Source organism: Esox lucius, chromosome 7 (assembly GCF_011004845.1).
Source record: "Esox lucius isolate fEsoLuc1 chromosome 7, fEsoLuc1.pri, whole genome shotgun sequence".
Lineage (NCBI taxonomy): Eukaryota > Metazoa > Chordata > Actinopteri > Esociformes > Esocidae > Esox > Esox lucius.
In genome coordinates, this window is record NC_047575.1 from 21,100,361 (window position 1) to 21,121,938 (window position 21,578).

Consider the following 21,578-nt stretch of genomic DNA (forward strand, 5'->3'; position numbering starts at 1 on the left):
CTCTGCATTTATTATTTGTTTGGATTCACTAATCTGCAATAAACCCAATGAAAGAATATGCTAAGGATGTGTGGTATAATGTAAATGGGTGGTCAATAAGGGCTTTCAAAGCGACACATTTCCTAGTCTTAAGGATGTCTACCACTTCCTAGAGGGAAACTGGGCCACTCCCAAAGTTTTTCTAAAAGACCATCCATTTTCTTGTCAAAATCTGAGGATAGGATCACATGACATGGAAGCTTTCTTACATTCATATGTTGGCCTTTAAGAGGTGGTAAATGTTTGAAATCAAAACTAGATAGATTGATAAAAAACAAATGTAGTTGTTCTGGACACTATATAATAACAATAAATAGGATATCATTTTTCTCAGACAACAGAACTAAAGCAAATTAAAAGGAAATGTGGGAGATAGGCTTTTACTTGTTTATTTTGGCAGATTGTGTTGTAAAAGCCTTTAAAATTCACTGTTGTAACCTGAACATGATCCCCAATCTCCCTTGAACGCTAGCATGCATGATTTTAAACAAAAATGACAACTGAGCAAAACTGGCAAGAGAGGCTACGTGTATTTATTAATAGTAGTATGTACAATGTATACCATCCTAAAGTTGACATAATATATTGACAAGGTCAAAAGTATGAATATTGCCCCCTGCTTATTTGAGAATTGTCTCTTGATAATCCATTTTTCTTCTCACTCACATTATGAATCTCATTGATTTCAATTAGTTTAATTTCCTCTTTATTTTCTATTAATTATCCTTAAAGTGTATCTGAGGCACACAGGGAAAACATGAATAAAATAAGCGTAAAAAAAGTAATACAACAAAAACATCAAAACCAAAACTATCATATATTTACTTCTATATGTGGGTGTACAGATCTATAAAAACAGGAACTACATGATAGCATTTTGTTTGAGCCAGAAGAAACTTTTAGAATTCATGGTTTATCTTGATTTTCCTGTAACAGTGTCACTATAGAAAGCTGGTCTATTCTACCAGCTCTCTATCTCTCCATCTGTAGTCTCCCTGTCTGTAGTCTCTCCCTGTCTGTAGTCTCTCCCTGTCTGTAGTCTCTTGAGGGCTATTGGATTCACTCTTTGCTTTTGCAGCCTATCACTCACTATTCACCCAACTGTCACTTTTCACCCTGTCACAGAGAGGCACTAACCTACTGTAGCACAGAAAATCAATTTGAAGAACATTTGGGACTTCAGAATAAACAAAACAGAATGGTCCAATAACTACCTCCCCCCCATTTAGCACAAGGGATGGCATTTCAGAAATAATTGTACTGGATACTGTGCGTGCGTGTATGTATGCAGGTGTGTGTGTGTGGGGGGGTGTATACACGTTTGGGTCAGCAAATTAAGCAATGTCTGACATTAGAAATGCATGTTTTAGTTTAGCAGATCTATTTTATAGATTTTGGTCACGTCTTTTAAGGTTGTTCCAATTCCATATTTGGGGTACTGTTGTGTGCTGTGTTCATATCTGCTCTAGATGGTGCAGGCATTTGTTTGTAATTCTGGTCGACTCGTCCTGCATACATTGTGATTGGTAACATGTAAAATTGCTAGTGGCTTTTGTGTGTGTGTCTGTGTAAACTCATACCTAATTGGCGTTATATATATATTATGTACAATGTGTATGTGTGTACATCTTTACGTACAGTGTAAATACAGTGTGCAAACTATGTGTACCAAAATGTGAGGTGATTACTTTGTATGATCAATAATGTGTGTATGTGTAATGCGTGTGTGTGCATGGCTCAGGTGACTTGTCAGTTCCAGATCTTGAGGAAGCTGTCCCAGGACCCAGTTGCCACCGCCATGCCATCATCAGTTACGCCTAGACAGCTCACACGATTGTCATGACCAGCTAACACTCCTGACAAACAAACACATGACGTCTCAGTTAGTCTTCTCACCAATCCACCATTCAACAACATTCCTCAATGTTGTATTAAACTACTGGAGAATAGCAAGAGAATTGAAGTCTGGCATTTCAAAACAATAAGAAATACCATTGTCTTCTCAGTCATCGTGAGAAGCCAATGGTCATGGACCTCTCTCAGTCATGGATGTTATGCCTAGCCAGAAACGACAATAAAATCCTGTCTCCCACCGACCTGCTCGATCTCCCTTCATAGCGTCCCAGATGTTGCAGTTGAAGTCGTCGTAGCCGGCCAGCAGCAGCCGTCCGGAGCGGGAGAAGGCCACAGAGGTGATGCCACAGATGATGTTGTCGTGAGAGTACAGGCTGAGCTCCTGGTCGGCACGCAGGTCAAACAGCCGGCAGGTGGCATCGTCGGAGCCGGTGGCAAAGGCGCTTCCGTTGGGAAAGAACTGAGCAGCGATAGAGGGGGAGGAGCAGACAAGGTTTTGATCAGCTAGCCATGTACCTATGGGTTGCATTAGAACGTAAGAATCCTCCAACTGGTGGGGCTGACACTGAGGAATTTGGGAACTGGTGACAGTCTTGTTTTATGGCTTAATGCCACGTCATGAACCAGAAACCAGGTCACCAGTGGCCCCCAGCCACACTCACACAGACTGCGTTGATGTCAGACTCGTGGCCCGTGAACGTCTGCCGGCACATGCTGTCCCTGATGTCCCACAGCTTGATGGAGGCGTCACAGGCTCCGGACACAAACGTGCGGAAGTCTGGGGACAGGGACAGGCTCATGACGTCACCGCTGTGGCCCGAAAACACAGTGGTCTGCTGGCTGGTCTCAATGTCCCACAGTGCACTAGGGGAGAGAACAGAAAAGTCACCAGCTGGACTCAACGGTTATCGGACCGTGTTCAGTGTAAGGTTAGCTTAGCTCATGGCCTGTAATAGTGGACAATATATTGTACAGTGTAACCAGCAATTTAAAAAAAAACTGTGTAAAAACAGGCACCTGTAACAGTTGTGCATTAGCACAGTTTAGCCAATAAGCCATTGTTTCAAGTAAACACTGTCTAAAATTGTGAACTGCAGTAAGTACCAAAAAGATTGTGCAAAAGAAGATAAAGGAGTGCAACATCATGGCCTGTGAGACTGTGTGGTTTGATATGGTGCATTCAGTTGGGGGAGATAGGACGTGCTGCAAGGGAGAGAACGTTACAGAAGTGCAACATTTGGGGGCGTATAATAGTCAGCCAAATCTTAGCAAATGGGATTTGTTTAAATGTTATGCTGGTCATACCAGTCACCATAAACAGTAGGCTTTAAACATTTTGAGTCAAACCTTGGTGCATTAAAGAGAAGACACCTGGCTCAAACAGAGGCCTGTCTCTAATAAGCCTTAGTCTTTTTCAGTGCTCAAATGGACGCCCAGGCTGTTCACTGAAAAGGTTTCCAGGGTTTGGATATTTGCGTCGTCCACCAGGACTCACCAGGTGGTGTCTCCTGAACTGGTGATGATTTGATTGTCATCGATGAAGCGGCAACAGGACAGGTAGCCTGTAGCACAAACACAAGTCTGTTTCAACACAGTGCACCATGTCAGTGCATGACTCTCCCACTACGACTGAACACGCAGCTAACGGACTCACTGGGTTCCAGCTTATGTCTGGGCTTGTTATAATTGTTGCACTGCGAGGCTGTGACTAATTGGTCGTGTGAATTAAAGCCTCTCTTGTTAAGGGGACCTGAGCCTGCCCGTGGGACAAAATACAACCATGTAGTGTCACCAGGGGGAGGTGAAGTTAGGAAGGATCCAACAAAATCTCATAACCCAGCTTAAACTCGGTGAAAAACACAAAATGCCTCAAGCTTCTAGTCACACAGGTGTTTCTTTTGTACAACATGCTTATGAAATCAGCAGTATTTACCTGTGTGTCCAGGTAGTTCTCTGCTGACCCTCACGTTGCCCTCACGGGTCTTCAAGCAGTAGATGGAGCAGATGTTGTCTAAACCTCCACAGGCCACATAGTTACCAGAAGGAGCATATGCACAGGTCATCACCCAGGAGGAGCGCAGGGGGATAGCGTGCATCTGGAGGGGAGGAAGAAGAGCTGGTCACTAAGTGTCACAGAACATAGAAAAAGGTGAGAGCAGCGTCACAACCGGTCTACACACAGGAAGAGGGTAGCATCAAAACCAGGCTATAGAGGAGAGACTACCATCAAAACCAGGCTATAATAAAGAGGGTAGCATTACAACCAGGTTATAGAGAAGGAGAATAATCATCACATCAAGACAATAGAGGAGACCAGCATTAAAACCAAGCTATACAGACAAAGAGAGTAGCATCACAACCAGGCTATAGTGGAGAGTAGCACCACAACCAGACTATAGAGGAGAGAGTAGCATCAATAACCAGGCTATATAGCCGGGGGGGTAGCATCACAACCAGGCTATAGAGGAGAGAGTTGTATCAAAACCAGGCTATATAGACGGGAGGGTAGCATCAAAACCAGGCTATATAGACGGGAGGGTAGCATCACAACCAGGCTATAGAAGAGAGAGTAGCATCAAAACCAGGCTATATATACAGGAGGGTAGCATCACAACCAGGCTATATAGATGGGAGGGTAACATCACAACCAGGCTATAGAGGAGAGAGTAGTATCAAAACCAGGCTATATAGACGGGAGAGTAGCATCACAACCAGGCTATAGAGGATAGAGTAGCATCAAAACCAGGCTATATAGACAGGGACAGTAGCATCACAACCAGGCTATAGAAAAAAAAGCATCAAACCAGGAGAAGAGTCCAGCTTCAAATCACTGTCTAGACTTGGAGAAGTTATTTGGGTGCAGGTCTCACCTTGTTAGTGGTGTAGCTGTCCCAGATGATTAGTTTTCCATCTTGAGAGGCACTAACCAGGAGCCTGGGGAGACAAAGGGGTTAAACTATTGTTTCATACCACATCAAATCCAGCCTTGCTAGTTGTGACAGTGTGAAGATAAGAGGGACAAGGCCCTTAAAGGATTTCCTTAAAGATATTACAACCTAGAGTTTGTCCCTTAGCGTATGGGATACATCAGAACATTATACCAACCTAGAATCTGTGCCCCAGTGCATGGCATAGATCAGAACATTATACCAACCTAGAATCTGTGCCCCAGTGCATGGCATAGATCAGAACATTACACCAACCTAGAATCTGTGCCCCAGTGCATGGCATAGATCAGAACATTATACCAACCTAGAATCTGTGCCCCAGTGCATGGCATAGATCAGAACATTATACCAACCTAGAATCTGTGCCCCAGTGCATGGCATAGATCAGAACATTATACCAACCTAGAATCTGTGCCCCAGTGCATGGCATAGATCTTAGCCAAGTGGCCACGGAGAGTGCGCCTCGTCCGCATCTGAATCCTCCCCACAGGATCGAGACCTGCCGTTATCTGGGTGACATAAAAACACAGAAGTCACAGGAAGACAAACACTTTTAGTGAAATGGACTTTCAGACACAAGACACATCATACTATGGGTCAATACTAGGGGAAGGCAAACCTTTGGCTTGAGGGGCCACATCAGACTTTCAATGAAGGGACGTAAATATATAATTTTTTTTTTACAATTTGTACGCTAGAATACGGAAACTGGAAAAGAATGTATAGATATGTTATTGCTTCTACATACAGAGCTAGGCTGCAAAACCAGTGAGGAGCAAAATAGTTTCATTATTTTGCACAGAACGACACAAAAACTACACAAACATTTGCTAATTGTCAGGTTTTCATTGTGACAATAAAAAAACTAAACTTCAAGAATGATTATACCTAGTGCTTAGCACTCATATAACTTGATACATATTTTCTCCCAGCCTCACAAACCCTACTCCCTATCTAACATACTGTATATCCTCTCTCACACACACACACACACAATCTACCAAAGCCAGATTGACCCACTCTCAGTTTCTCTCTCTTTCACACACACGCACACACGCGCGCGCACACACAAGCGCACGCACACACAAGCGCACGCACACACCTACTACAGTTCAGATCAACATACCACTTTCTCTTTTGCAATGTTAGACTGTCTGATTGTTAGATAGATTTTTGATTGACATATAGCTGCTTATTACATTGATTACACATCCAGAATAAGCCCAACCTTTACTGCTTCTGTGGACGTCTGCATTGCTCGAGTAGCCTATCAATCTCTAGTCCGTTCTTTCAGGAACATCCAAATGTGTGCAAAGCCTATTATACTATATTTGATCTTGACATCCAACTTGGTAGAGCTACTAACTAAAACATGGCTCAGGACATGGTTTATGACATTAGCCTACTTAAAACCAGTGCAAATCCATGGCAGAAGGTAGCTCCGGTTTATAGGGGCTGGTGTTTGACATTTGGGTACAGACGCAGTTTACAGTAATACTGGGCTCTGTTCTTCCTCTATGGCCCTTAGGTGACAGCAAGGCCTATGCCTCTGGGCTTTGCTCTTGGTTATATCAGTTCAAATGAAATATATACCTGTCTTGTTCAGCAGGTGGCTCTTATCTATCGAATCTTGCGCAAGCAAATCAAACTTGGTCTGAGAAGGAACTTGGGGGACGTTGCAGCTGGCTGGCAGATCCAGTGTGCACACGCTCTGATAGAAGTCGCAACTGTGTCCATGCAAAGACCGTCAGAGTAGCCATTTAGTGAGAGAAAGTCTGCGCTCTGTCAAAGTTCTCTCTCTGAGGGACTGTTTTGTGATGAAAACTGCAAATATTGCTGAAAAGTGAAATATGTTTTTCTTATTCAAACCTACCGCATGACGCTGTTTCCCCCGTCAGACTATACTCATTTTGTCTTTGATATTGTTATTTGTTACACTCACCTGTGTCAGTGTTGAGTCCCCACATGCTTTCCTGGCATCCTAAGAGACAGATAAATAGAGTGGTTAGAACTGTATTAGCTGTCTCACACAGGCCAACCTCACATCTCTATATGGTTAATTAGTTAACCCTTTTCACAAACCCAATAGTATCACTGCTTGATGAGCTAACATAGCGTCTTAGAATAAGATTTCTTATCTTCTGTTTTTCTGTGAAAAACAGATGTTTGAACACTGCTCAGGAATTTCTTTTACATTTTTTGCGTTAGGTTACCTAAAGATTGGAAAAATAACTGATATGATTGGTCAAAAGGGCAATTAATTAAAAATATATATCACATTTGGGCTGCCTCTATAAACAAGGATATTCTCAAATAGATTTGCAGAAGTCCTTTCTCCTTCAGTTTCTGATGAGGAGTGTAGGAGAGTAGGTCAAAGGTAATCAAGAGGAGTCAGTGAGAGGGGAAGCATGGAAAGAAAAGTGGCTGTTGGAAATTAAATGGTCCTTCTCCACAGGAGCAAAATCATTTAAAAAAAATTACAGTACAATTTTTTATTTTATTTTTTATAATAATAAATTACAATCTTGCGTTTTTAAGCATTAATTGACCGGAAAGTGGGAAAAGATAGAATTTTTGTTAAAAGACCAGTGAGCCATGTTCAAATACATTGCCACAACATTACATGTGCACAGAAGGAACAGATTTAGAACAAAGAAACACCCAAAACCTCAACAGTGCTTTTGGATGGTATTCAGACCCCTTAATTTCTTTGACTTTTAGTTGTGTTATAGATTGAATTTATAATTGATTTTTATTTCCATCAGTCACCACACAATATCCCATAACTATCATCCGAAAATTTATTTTTTGAAACTTGTGCCAATTTACTGAAAATTATGCTTCTCAGCGGCAAAGACTGGGAGACTATTCAGGATTAAAGGAAGGAGCAAAAATAAAGAGAGGTCGTGAAAGAAAACCTCATCCGGACCTCACACTGGGCAGAATATTCATCTTTCATCCAACAGAGCTTGAGAGGATCTACAAGGAAGAATGGGAGAAACTGCCCATATTGAGGTGTGCAAAGATGTTAGAGGCACAGTCAAGAAGACTCAAAGCTGTGATCGCTGTAGAAGGCAATTCTACAAAATACAAGGGTTAGAATTCTTCAATATAAAGGATATTTGCGTTTTTATTTTCAGTGAATTCAAAAAAATTCCAAAAACCTAGTTTTTGCTTTTTGGGGTATTATGTGTAGATTGTTGACAAAAAAAATTATGTAATCAATTATAAATTAAGTCAGTAACACAACTAAATATAGAGAATGTGAAGGGGACTGAATATCTTGTTAAGGCACTATATGAATGTTTTTGTACGTGTGCGTGGCTTTATAGGAAAATGATAAGTAGCATTGTGTTTTACATCTGCATGATATTCTCCTCCAACAACGAAAGCTGATTCAAAGAGAGTGTGGCAGATTTCCAAACTCTTCCATACAAATGAGACAGGGTTTCTGAACTCTGGTCCTGAAGGGCAGGTTGTTTTTTGAAAGGCAGAACACTTTTGGTTGTTATCTCTACCTGGTCGGTAACTGCACTCATCTGGTCCCAGGTCTACATTTATTCCTGATTAGAAGGAGACAACCAAAGTGTTCTGGCCCTCCAGGTCTGGAGAGTAGCCCAGATGAATTAAATGTGTGTCGAGGAGACAAATGCATATCCCCTTGACCACTAATCCGTACTTCTGCCAAATTGAAAAGAAATGGTGACAGGTCTTTCCGACACATTGGGTCATGTTCCTCTGTTGTGATGCATGCCAGATATTCTAAAGCCTGGAAAGGTATTTTACATAACAGCTAATGACATGCTTATGGTAATATGATGCCCAACTACCCAGTCGATGACATGGTATGCAATGCAAATGTTTAATGCATGCAACTGAGCAAGGGAAAATGCGGCCATACTCTTATCTGGTTCCTAAGTTGCTCCGCCTCCTGACGTAGCTGCTCCAGCTCACTCATTTTGGATTGGTCCCAGGTCTTGTCAATCAATTAGGCACCTGGGGAGATAAAAGGACATAAAAACTACATGAGAAAAAGTGACAGTAAGTGATACCAGGTCCAAGAGGATGATCCCATACAAGAGCAGAAACATCAAATAAGAATATAAGAAGAAACCCATAGTCTACTTGTAATGTAAAGTGTGTTATGTTTTCTGTGGCATAAAGATCAGGATGAATTATTTTATTGCAGCCTAATCATGGAGAACAATCGACTTAAACTACATTAGATGTCTCAGGGTCCTCTGCTGGTCCCCACTTGAACAATGGGTGTGATCTAATCTTAATAATTTTTGCATATTTCACCAGGAGGCTAGTAGTTTTACACCATTGCAAACTTGGCTGCAAAACATTAGCTGGATTAAGAGTAAACTGGGGATACAAACTACAAAATAATACATAATTCTGTATGTTTTAAGCGCATAGTTTACTAACACTGCACATAAAATACAGAAAGCTCTGTATGCTTATGTTAGTGCAGCCTTGTCTGCATTAACTGTGGGGGAATAATCTCTAATCTGGTATTATCGGAGAGAGCGCTTGATCATTTAATGGGTTCTTTTTTATATCCATGTCATAAACCCTTTAATGCACCCAAACAAGATTAGGATTACCGCAGACAACAAAATGTATGAGTTATAACATATACATTAAACAAAATATGTATTTTTCTTAAAGCGATTTTGACTCTCTATTTAGCATAACTATAATTGAATACATTTTGAATATTTGCAGAATGATAATGCCATTACCTGGTTATTAACAGTTGATTTTAATGGAATATCTACATAGGCGTTCAGAGGCCCATTATCAGCAACCATCCATCCTGTGTTCCAATGGCACGAGGTGTTTGCTAATCTAAGTTTATCATTTAAAAAAATCTAATTGATCATTAGAAAACCCTTCTGCAAGAATGTCAGCACAGTTGAAAACTTTTGTGCTGACTAAAGAAGCAATAAAATTTACCTTTTTTAGACCTATTGAGTATCTCCCAGCAATTGTGGGTTCAATTACAGGCTCAAAATGGCCAGAAACAAATAACTTTCTTCTGAAACATGCGAGAAATTGCCAAGGAACTGAAGATCTTGTACAACACTGTGTACTACTCCCTTCACAGAATAGCGCAAAAAAATTGCGCAGAATAGAACGAAAAGTAGGAGGCCCCAGTGCACAACTGAAAAAGTGGATGAACACATTAGTGTCTATTTTGAGAAACAGATGACTCACAGGTCCTAAACTGGCAGCTTCATTAAATAGTACCAGCAAAACACCAGTCTCAATGTAAACACTGAAGAGTCGACTTCGGGATGCAGGCCTTCTAGGCAGAGTTGCAAAGAAAAAGTAATATCTCAGACTGGCCAATAAAAATAAAAGCTTAAGATGAGCAAAATAACACAGACACTAAACAGAACAAGATTGGGAAAAAGGACAAACGAAACCTAGGAGCAATGTGATGGTCTGGGGGTGCTTTGGTAGTGGTAAAGTGGGAGATTTGTACAGGGTGAAAGGGATCTTGAAGAAGGAAGGCTATCGCTCCATTTTGCAATGTCATACCCTGTGAATGGTGCTTGATTGGAGCCAATTTCCTCACGACTATGTCCCAAAGCACAGCTCCAAACTATGCAAGAACTATTTAGGGAAGAAGCAGTCAGCTGGTATTCTGTCTATAATGGAGTGGCCAGGACAGTCACAGGATATCAACCCTGTTGAGCTGTTGTGGGAGCAGCTTGACTGTGTGGTACATAAGTGCCCATCAAGCCAATCCAACTTGTGGGAGATGCTTCAGGAAGCATGGGGTGTAATTTTTTCAGATTACCTCAACAAATTGACAACTAGAATGCCAAAGGTCTGCAAGGCTGTACTTGCTGCAAATGGAGGATTCTTTGACAAAAGCAAAGTTTAAGTACACAATTATTATTTAAATAGAAAATCATTATTTCTAACCTTGTCAATGACTATATTTCCTCTTCATTTTGCTATATTTCCTACTCAAATTCATTTACTGTATTTTTTTCAAGGAAATCAAGGACATTTCTAAGTGACCAACAACTCTACATACGAACTTTGTTCTTAACATTTACTAAATGAAGCCATATTGTGAAAATAGCCATTTGACAGCAGAAACATCTAGTAGAATACAGATGCTGGATCTTAATTTGATTCAACTGTTGCAGGAATTTTTCAGAAATGTTTGGGGCTTGAAAATAAAACACATAACAAAACTGAAAAAGGTAGGAAATATTATAAACGTGTTGAATATTTAAGGTTTTCATTCCTAAATTATATTTTTCACCCACTAAACCTAAGTTATGATAAATATGCCTAGTTCAATGTGACATAATGAGGTAGGCCTATTTGTGAATTTGTGTGCATCACTACTACAAATTCACAAAAACATAAACACATTTGTTTGTACAACACACTTCCATAAGTAACTTTGCCATCTACACCCAACTCTCGAATCAGGGACAGGTTTAACAAACCAAATGTTATCCCAAAGGGACACTTGTATTTGCATGTGTTGCTGAGCCTATTCAAATCTTTTAGACACTGATGAAATACATTTGACCACTGTTCTCCGCTTCGCACATTAAATTTGCATTACTGTCTTTAGACTGATCACAGCCAGGCAGACAGCCCATACCGTAATCAAGCACAATAAAATGTTCACATTTTCCTTATATCCATATATTCCTCTTATCCCCCTGGCTCTAATGAATGGGTTACCTAACATTAACATCACACAACCATTGATATTGAAGGCCTCAGACCTCCACATTCACAAACAAACAGAAACATCCACATCATCACCATCTACTAGGCTAGAGAGAGGAGCAATTAGCTGGGTCATTGTTCCCTGGGGGAACCTCCAACCAGATGGATCACACAGCACTAATGGAAGGCGACGGGGGGAAATTAGTGGGTCCCAGTCTCCTGGCACAGCTGCTCATTTAGCCAATAAAGCACTATGGGGAGGTTGTGGTGGTGTACTACCATCAGCAACTAGGATAAGAGAAGAGTGGGCATCATGAGATGTGACGAAACACTGCCATCGCCCACTGACCTCATCAAATGGCCCTTGTTTGGTTTCCTCTTTTTCTAAATTTTTCTAAAGCTGCATGTCATCTATCACAATGCAATTAATTTCACTAGGCAGGAATGGTCCTTAGCTCTTCCTATCCCATCCTTTTACATATTTTACAATATGTAAGCATTTTTCTGGTAGAATTTTACTTCTACCTTAGTTTTGTGTGTATCGTAATAAACTCAATTTACATATATTACTAGTGTAGGTCTAATGCAAATGTACAAGAATTTTAGGTTACAATATATAAATATATTGACGCTAACTTCAGTCTGTATCTTTAATAAAAAGACATGTTTTTCAATTCTGCTGCTGTAGCCACTCCTATTCCAATCCGCATGTGCGTAGCGCGCTGGACGTCCCTCGTGAAGAGACAGATTGTTACAGGCCTAATAATGGAACACTAGTGAATGGTGATGATGATGATAGGCTACACTGTAACGAACAACCCACGTGTCCAGTGCCTAGAATCTGTTGGCTACATTGTAACCATAGTAGATCTTTAAGAATTTTATCATAGCGAGATTAAAGAATCCCATGATAATTGACAGACAGAAGCTACCTAATCTATAGGTCAAAGACTGGCTTTTCATTTGGAAAAATGATGCAAAATGACAGTGTGGCCCCACCCCTTATGTTCATGCACGGTAAACGATACTTCGTCTATTCAGTTGACATTTCACAGCGAACCAATTCTGGTATGCTGAATCACATTTTAATATTGTTAAGGCGTTATTTGATTGATTGCATTACAACACTTTTGAAAATTAATCTAATCAAATTTCTTGCATTGAACGTGAAATCCATCTTAAGGTCAAACAGCAGCATAGACACTGTAACACAGTCCTCCCTCATCAACAAATAGGATGCCTACATCGGCCTTGCGGCGCAGCTAAAACGGCTACTCCCTGACTGCAAGTAGCCTACACAGTACTGCCTACAAATGTATACAATTTTGATTAATGTAAAGCCATAATTCCATGAGTACAGCAGTGAGACACGGGCATTCGTGGTTTTTGGCACTGACACCCTGGCAACCGTGTAATTTTTGTCAAGCAGCTAACTACTGCTAGGTTATCGCATATGTATAACAAACTATGCTATATCTCTCCTATGCAGGTAAAAAAAAACAACATGTGGTACAATGGTGAGATTTGGCCATATATATATTCACCAACAAATACAAATGAAAAATAATTTTATCAAAGTGATGAGCCTAGTCATGAATAGGCCCACCATCATCCAGCCATCTTACATCCATGACAATTCTGACAGCATTTTCTTTTTATATATATAAATAATGGATGGCTACCTGTTTGTTAACGTTTCCGATGATTTTGCAGATCTTTCTCGAAAATAATCTGGATGCAATGTTTCAAAAAAGGCCGGGGATGTTTATTGACCCCTTTTTCCCTTAGAAAAAAACAATATAAGGGACAAAGATATGAGATATTTTCAATATCCTCTCCGCTCCTTGTCTTCTGGATTTTTACTCTGTGACTCTCCAATGTAAGTTAGGCGTCAAATAAATATTAGATCGAAGTACAGAGACAACATATCTCCGTTTGACTGGACCTCTTGAAAAGATGAGATCTGCTGTTGTGTTCCCGTTTCCTCTTCAGAATGGTTTGCCTTTCTACGCCCGAGACCTTCATAAACTCGAAAACATCTTTGTTGGAGCGGATGGAACACAATTGCAGTCTTTCCACGCATCAAAGAAAATGCATTGAACCTTGTGAAATTAATAAATGTTTTTCTTTATGCCTCCGTCTTTCTCTTGATTGTGGTTTTCGTGATCCTCGCTTCCTTCCTCCCTTGCTAGTTCGCGGATCTCTTCCTCCTCCCTCTCCCCTTTCTCCCTCGCTTAGCAATGACCGTCACCTCCTCGTCAAAAATGAATTATTAAATAAAGTGCAACGCACAGAGGCATAAGCTCTTCAGAGTAAAATAAAAAATATTATTTAAAAAGATCGACTGGGCTATCTTGCCGGAGGAGCAGGAAATCCACCCATCGGTTCACATATACATAAAAACAAGAACATTCGATCAATATTGTATATTCACATTAGGTGTTCTGTACGTCTAGATTTCAGTATTTTAATACATACAACAACGTAGTTAAAGATGAAATCACCGGGTCTGCGATTGCTAACGTTAGATCTCATAAGCACGATTCAACCACACCCATTTCGAAGACTGTACCATTTTAAAAACCCCCTCTGATGACTACTGGATACGGGTGGGATGACTCTCAGAAGGTCCTCGATCTACAGCACATTGAAATCGTCATAGGGATACATTAGTCTGTTTTATGAGAAAAATTTAATCGTCTGTTAGTTATTGATTAAAACGTTATCCCTTTTGACCAAAAAGATAACTATTCAAGTTGCTCCAATGGGCCCCAATTAATCACTACAGCAGATTTCTTACGTTTTCCTAATTTTGATTAAAGTACTTAATGCAATGTGTAATTACTACCTCAGAGTAACCTAATTACTATGAAGCACTGTATTATCCCTGGAGATGTACCTAAGGGTTACTTTATACTGAGCAGATGTGTGTGTGTGCGTGCGTGTGTGTGTGCGTGCATATGTATGTGTGTGTGAAAGAGAGCAAGGCCGTAGGCAGGTAAGAGCTGAGGTTTTATAAAGCCATGGTTTTATAGGCCTATTCATGATAGTGAGTAATCCGCTCATTTCTAAATCCTCTGTCAGTAAAGCTTGTCCTTTATTGCAGTCAATGGCTGTTTGAACGTAATAGGCCTGTGCACACACACACCATGCACAGACACACACAGGTACACCCAGACACAAAATAAATAAAACACATCATAATTATTGTATTATTATATATTTTTTTAACTTCAGAGGATGATAGAACGACAAAGAGGTGTGTGTATGCATCCGCGCCCACGCAGACTAATAGTGCTAATGTCTTGACTTTTTAGGGACTGAAGCTAAACCAAATATAACATAAAATTGCCTTTTTATAAGTAGCAATGGGCAAAATTTGAATATTCCATTGTTTACTGTATTATAGCACTACAACTACACATAGACAGACACACAATACATATTGCACAAAATATGCATAATCATTCTATTCTTAGATATCATGTATTTTTACTGTCAGGGATTTAATACACTAGAGTATTATAGATACTGATTGGTGTGCATACACACACACACACACACACACACATACAATATTTATTGTCTTATATTTGAATGCATTTCTAATACTAGAGAATGCCAGAACCACACAATTGGGTCAAAATGACCATATAAGCCTGAGAAATATTTGATTTGCATACTTGTCTCTTGTTGACACTTTTTGTGACAATGCTTTCCAAAACGGCATTGAAAAAAGTTGAAAGGTGTGCTTTGAAGTTCAACAGAATAAAGTATACTACCTTCTCAGGGCCTGGCTGCAGTGTACTCTTTTTCTGATAAAGGGGTGATAGTACCTCGACATGCAAGGTAGTGAAACTGTGAGGCTGCAATAGTAAAGGCAGGGACAAACACCTTCTCCCTACACAAAGTGAGGCAATGGTATATCCCACCTGCCCTGTCCCTCTGCAGGCCCCATAAGGGACTGTAGTAAATGAGGAAAGGTTGCCTAGCAACAGGAAGGGCTTGAGCAAAGAGATGGACACAAGGAACCCCACAGATTGAAAAGATGCATGTACATATTTTACACAAAACATTATTACTTCACCTATATCTATGCATGGTCACAGGATTCTGTTTCCACTAAATCCATTGAGTCCACACTTAATATGCTTTATATAAAAAAGCCAGGCTAGCTGCTTTCTACTCCAGAACCGTTTGATTGCTCTGATATTTTTATAGCTGTGCTTTTCCTTTAAACTTTAAATAAACACAAAAGCTCTCAGTGTCTAAATTCCAGATGCAGATGCTGATTTGATTGTTCAGTACTGTTCTTAAACAGTGGGTGGCAGTGAAACATTCAACAAAACCTAAAACCATAATTTAGATAGAATGTATGTAATGTAATGTTAAGCACTTCTTTAAGTACTTTTGTTTTTTGTCTGTTGGGGTTAACTTTCTTGCTCAAGGACAGAAAAAATCATTTTCAGCCTTTTCAGCTTGAGGTTTTAGCAACCTTTAGGTTATTGGTTAGAGGCCGTAATCTCTAAGATATCTGCCACCCAATTCCCATTTTAAGATAATGTTGACACCTAGGTTAAGTTAAGTTCCTATGTTCCTATGTTTGTTCTTGGGTCACATCAATATTCAGCCAATTCTCAGTGATATGAACTGCAAGAGCAGGGTAGGAATTGGAAATTCCAGAACAGATTAACACAGAGAACCTTATCATTTTAGACATGTACCCACTGAGTCTATGTCTGATTAGGACCTATTCTATAGTATGTCTCTCTATGCTCTTATATAGGCTAATGTTGGCCTGAAAGACTGTAAACAGACTAATGATTCCCCTTTCTAATGTTAATTGAGAGACTGACAAAAAGTGTAAACACAGACCATCAGATGAAACTACCTAGCCACACTCTGATCTACCGCATTGCAAACTCACACACAAAATAAACTCTCCAGCTCATTCAGGCACAGTGATACTGCATATGATAAATCAGACAGTGCAACATGACATGATAGCTATCTGCACCCTCATTTAGTCAAAACGAATTTCCTCTTTGTCAAATTCATGTGGTTCCATCTCTGTTTCATTGTGTGATGAAGCGTTATTTTGCAACTTTATAAAACGTTATGTTTTGTCGGAATCAATACAACCAGCTTTTTGCTGGAGCTACAAGACTAAAACTACAAGGCCCCAGAACGCTCATCGTGCACTGTACGTAATTTGACGTCATAACTATGCGACAGCTAAAATGCGTAGCAGCAGTGGTGCGTATTTGAGGTGAGGTAGAAAAATATGCTGTTGTTTAACAATATCCCGACGTTATTAACACTTTTTTGAGGAAAAACTTACAAGAAACAGCGTGGTTCAATGTATGACGAATGTTATGTAGTTAATTTGATTTAAAAGCGTATTTTCTGAATAACTGTCAACCTTTTGTCTGGAAAAGAAGCTAACGTTAGCGTGTTAGCAAGTTGAACTAGGCGGTAGCTAACTACTGTTAGCTTCCTTAGCAAACAAAGGACTTCATTATGATGCGTTTTATTATGTAGGTGTAGCTTGTTAGAATTGTTATAGCTATCTACACAGTTACGACAATGAGTATGACAATGGAGGCCAGTGTTTCTTTTCTCAAATATGAACTTGCATCGACCATAGAACAGGCAGTGAGGTGTGCAGTTGAAACCGTTTTAAAAGAAACTGCCAGAGTAGTCAGTATAAAACTGGCCGCAGTGCGGAGTGCTGCTGCTGAGTCTCATCGTGAGAACCAGAGTTTGAGAGAGAGACTTGAGGTATCGGAGGGGGAACTCAAAGCTGTACGGTACTACATGACAGCAGCTGAGAAGAACATCAAACAGTGTTTACTTCTTAATCACAACCAGTCTAGATCAGGTGCTTTAGGTCCGGTTTCGGATGAGTCTCTTTTCCTCTTCCCCTCTACTGAGTCGGGGAGTCCTTCCAACATGCTGAACAGGGGAACAAGCCGGGTCCCCAAGACATTTCGGTCCTCATCCACACGATCCCAGTTTTCGAAGTCTCTTCCCAGTGTAGGTCTTTGCTTACCAACAGTGCAGCATGAGTGGCCTAGGAGCAGCTCAAGCTTGAGAAGAATACGGGCATCCTCCTCCACTGCCTCTTCCTCCAATCCCTCACAAACATCCAAAACACCACAATTAGAGGTTGGAAACTCACCTCAACACAATGAAGAGGATACAGAGGGACAGTTCTACATCACAGACGATGGAGTTGCAGAGAAAGGTAGGCTTAGCTCCTACACAAAAGCCAGTACTTGCATGCTAAGATGTGTTTTTTGATCATGATTTTATAATTAATCTTTCAGAGTACAAAGTCAGTGCAAGTGGTGGAGAGGACTCAGGAAGAATTCAACCCGAGCAGAAGATGGAAAAGGTGGAAGCAGAGGTTCCTTACAAAACCTCTGATATGAGCAACTTTGAGTTTGAGATGGGTCAGGGTCATCCAGCAGGCAATGTGAATGACCTGGGCCTGATTCAAGTGCTGGATGAGGTGGAGGAAGTCAAAGGAACAGTTAAAATCGAAAATGACCCTGAATTCGCTATGCCAGAGACTCACCTTTCTGAATCATCACAACAACTGCAGCCGATGCCAGCTCACTTTGATAACAACGATGGCGACTTCATGAGTTTCGTCCCGCCCTCTGTGGCAGACACTGGTGTCATCGAAGCTCCTTCTGAAGTCAGAAGGGAGAGCTCAGATAAGGTGCATCGCTGCAACGTGTGTGGCCGGGGCTTCCGGCGATTCTACTGTCTGAAGACGCACCAGCGCATTCACACGGGCGAGCGGCCATATCCCTGCAGGTACTGCGAGAAGCGTTTCCGCCACCTGGACAGTCTGCATAAGCACCAGCGCATCCACACTGGGGAGAGGCCCTATCGCTGCGCCCAGTGTGGCTGTTGTTTCAGGGAACTGGGCCAGCTCAAGAAGCACCGGCTGACCCATTCTCCAGCCTCCACCACAGCGCATCCAGCTCTGTCTCTACTTCCAGCAGGCCCCTCCTACACATGGCCACACCAATCACAGTCCCTGGATTCCTAATCAGGGTGGATCTGGTACACAATAGACATCCTTACACACGTGTAGTGAACGGGATTTGATGGTTCTAATGTAGATTCAGTTTAAATGAACGGGATTTGATGGTACTAATGTAGATTCAGTTTTTTAAGTTAATCCTAGTCAAAATAATCTTTTTTAATTGACAGTGTTCACCAAAGCTGATTATGTATGGAATCATATTTCTGTTTTGCTTGTTCACACTTTTTCACTGGTGTTAAGGGTGCTCATTGTGTTGTCACAGTTGTGAAAGTTGTAATGTCATCCTTAATGTGTTTTCCTGTAGGCTAGTGTATATTATAAATGCAGTCTGTATTTTCTATGAATATTTTTGTGTTAACCTTCAAATGCATCTTGTTACTGAATGCTTATGTATTTGATGTTTTAAATATTTAATCACTTTTTTTTTTTTCTCCACCATGACCACTATAAGGCTAGGTAGTTTGATGACACCATGTTTATAAGGAGTAAAGAGCAGGTTTGGGCAGAAACAAACATTTAATCAGGCCTGCAGTAGGTTTGAGTATGAAGTAAAAATAGGTGAATGACAAAAAAAACAATCATGCTGTTAAATTACTAACATTTAAAGTATGTACAATCTTTAGGGACCTATACATGTTTTATTAACTGCATTTCTGGCCCATAAATAAAGGTTTGTTACAATAGAAAGATGTGGCCATCTCTTGAATTTTAAAATCAGGATGTGACCTTTGAGACAAAAATTGTATCCACACCTGTTCGACAGTGTGCCCATAAAATTGTACCTTGCCATAAGATGGAAGCATTTGTGACCTTTTGTCCTGAGTTTGAACTTGAGTTCAGTCTTGCGTTTTAGTATACACCTCAGGTGTTCAGAAACCACCTGGACCGTCGTTTCAAAAAAATAATCTATGTACAGCAACAACAAAAAGAAAAGTTTATGTACAGAATGTTTTAGTTTTTTTGCTATCACCTGCACACAATTATCAAAAGTTTAAACCATTATTAACTCTTCACAGGGAAGTGAAAACATGTAATTAAAGTAGGTCTTCTGTTATTCATCTTTTTATATTTAACGATTATCCTTGTCATTTTCAACCAAAGTGCATCGCTTTTGTATGTTTTTGATTCACATGATCTATAATCAATAAATAGTCAATGTTGAGGTATTTTGTTGATAACCTTAAATATAGTGATAACAGTATTTGCATCATCACAAAAAGAAATACTACCCAGCCTTGTTAGACTGCTCTTTTGTGCAGTGTTCTTCCAGGAAGATATTGTCCTGTATTGTAAAGAGGAACAAGAGGCATTATTTCTGTTTTGCCAGGTAACTTGATTGAGAACCAATTCTCATTGTCAGTGATAACCAGTCCAAAGGCCTTCAATAACAAGCAGACAAGACAATACAAAGAACAACAGAAATGCTGTAACAAAATAAATACAAATTAACCAATCAACAATATATAGTGGAATTGACAAACATTAAATTTTCATTTATCAAGCTTAAAGTTACTTTGCAGTTGCTTCCAGTCACTGCTGTTGGCAAGCTGAAATGAGTGTCAAACAATGACGATATTGGCTTTAGGAACAACCAGAGTGAGATATCTACCAGGGAGCAGGTTACCATAGGAGTAGCAAATGTTGAGGAATGAGGTATGGTGGAGTGGACATTAACCCAAAGGGATGTGTAAACAAGTTGGTACCAGTTGGCCAGGAATCATTTATATAGCAAGGGCCAATTAACTGGTACATAAAGATCATATCACAGTCATTTGTTGAATGTGGCACAGTGTACATCATTGTTGTAAATTACAGTTTATAGATGTTTATTGCATGGCTTTTTAGCGGCATACCTCTGTATACTCCATTGCAAAGAAATACTGTTTCTGAGGATATTGTTTAGAGTGATATAACCCTTCAATTAACAAATGAAAATACCTGTCTTTTTATTCAATACAGTACTTTGCACAATGTGGTGTATTTGTATACATTCACTTTTTGGGGATGTTTGGTCATTCTAATTTGTAATAGATTTTTTTTTTAGATATGCCCTACTCTGTTCACATCCAACCCGAAAGTCTGTCAGATTAGTATGAGGACACACTTGGCTTAGGACCTCAGTTAGCTTCTGCAGGCACCCAAAGTGAAGAGTTGGGTGAGACATAGAAATTCCTACTGACGATGCCACCCTCCACCCTGGGACATTCTTGGCCAATGAGCATTGCCACATGGAGCTCACAGGCATACATCAGCCAGAGGTATGGTTAAGGCTCAAATCTAGACAGCAGATTACTTGAACTTTTGACACTGACAGTTACAGTGCAATTCTACAGATAGGTGAAGCAATGAAGAATACATTTCAGTTGTGTTCTGCTAGACTCTGCGTTGCAGCCTGTAGTTAGTCCGCACATACTCTAACTGCTAAGCTACACTGATGAGGCAAAACATGACCACCTGCCTAAAAAGCTGCCGCCAAAACAGTGCTGACCTACAGAGGCTGTGGTATCTGGCATTAGCAGACATTAGAAGACATTAGCAGCCGATCCTTCAAGTCCTGTAAATTCTGATGATTGTGTGCCCATTGTAGGCACTTTTGATGGTGGACAGGAGTCATCATGGGCACTCTGACCGGTCTGCGGCTACACAGCCCCATATGCAGCAGGGTGTAACCATAATTAAAACATTTTGTGACTTTGTGACTTCTGTCACAGTAGACCTGTCTGTTTGGACCAGATGGGATAGCCTTTGTTGCCCTTGTGCATTGATGAGCCTTGGGCACCCAACACCCTGTCGCTGGTTTGTCCTTCCTCAGAACACTGTCGGTAGGTACTCACCACTGCTTTGAGTGGTCATAATGTTTTGGCTCATCAGTGTATCTGATACCCCACTAAATAATTTATAGCGTATACACATTTTCTTCATTTCGCTCTGTACTTCAGCCCATTAAATTTGAAATGAAACAATGG

The 21,578-nt window shown here is 40.4% G+C and overlaps 2 protein-coding genes across 3 annotated transcripts; one reads left to right on the plus strand and one right to left on the minus strand.

Moving 5' to 3' along the window:
• Positions 1 to 550: 550 nt before the first annotated feature.
• gnb2 (guanine nucleotide binding protein (G protein), beta polypeptide 2) lies at positions 551 to 14,089 on the minus strand. 2 transcript variants are annotated; one of them, XM_010893466.5, is made up of 10 exons: positions 13,235 to 14,089; positions 8,743 to 8,837; positions 6,784 to 6,822; positions 5,244 to 5,350; positions 4,764 to 4,827; positions 3,827 to 3,989; positions 3,389 to 3,455; positions 2,556 to 2,757; positions 2,137 to 2,353; positions 551 to 1,895 (listed from the first exon to the last, which is right to left on the minus strand). In XM_010893466.5, the coding sequence occupies exons 2-10, from the start codon at positions 8,797 to 8,799 to the stop codon at positions 1,789 to 1,791; spliced, it is 1,023 nt and encodes a 340-aa protein (XP_010891768.1). In that variant the 5' UTR covers positions 8,800 to 8,837; positions 13,235 to 14,089; the 3' UTR covers positions 551 to 1,788. The 2 variants fall into 2 exon arrangements, with proteins under 2 accessions (XP_010891768.1, XP_010891769.3); XM_010893467.5 differs by lacking the exons at positions 5,244 to 5,350; positions 6,784 to 6,822; positions 8,743 to 8,837; positions 13,235 to 14,089 and adding an exon at positions 4,999 to 5,046.
• Positions 14,090 to 16,767: 2,678 nt separating this feature from the next.
• Positions 16,768 to 19,736, plus strand: LOC105023920 (Krueppel-like factor 6). The gene is made up of 2 exons (XM_010893468.4): positions 16,768 to 17,799; positions 17,882 to 19,736. The coding sequence occupies exons 1-2, from the start codon at positions 17,139 to 17,141 to the stop codon at positions 18,613 to 18,615; spliced, it is 1,395 nt and encodes a 464-aa protein (XP_010891770.1). The 5' UTR covers positions 16,768 to 17,138; the 3' UTR covers positions 18,616 to 19,736.
• Positions 19,737 to 21,578: the final 1,842 nt, after the last annotated feature.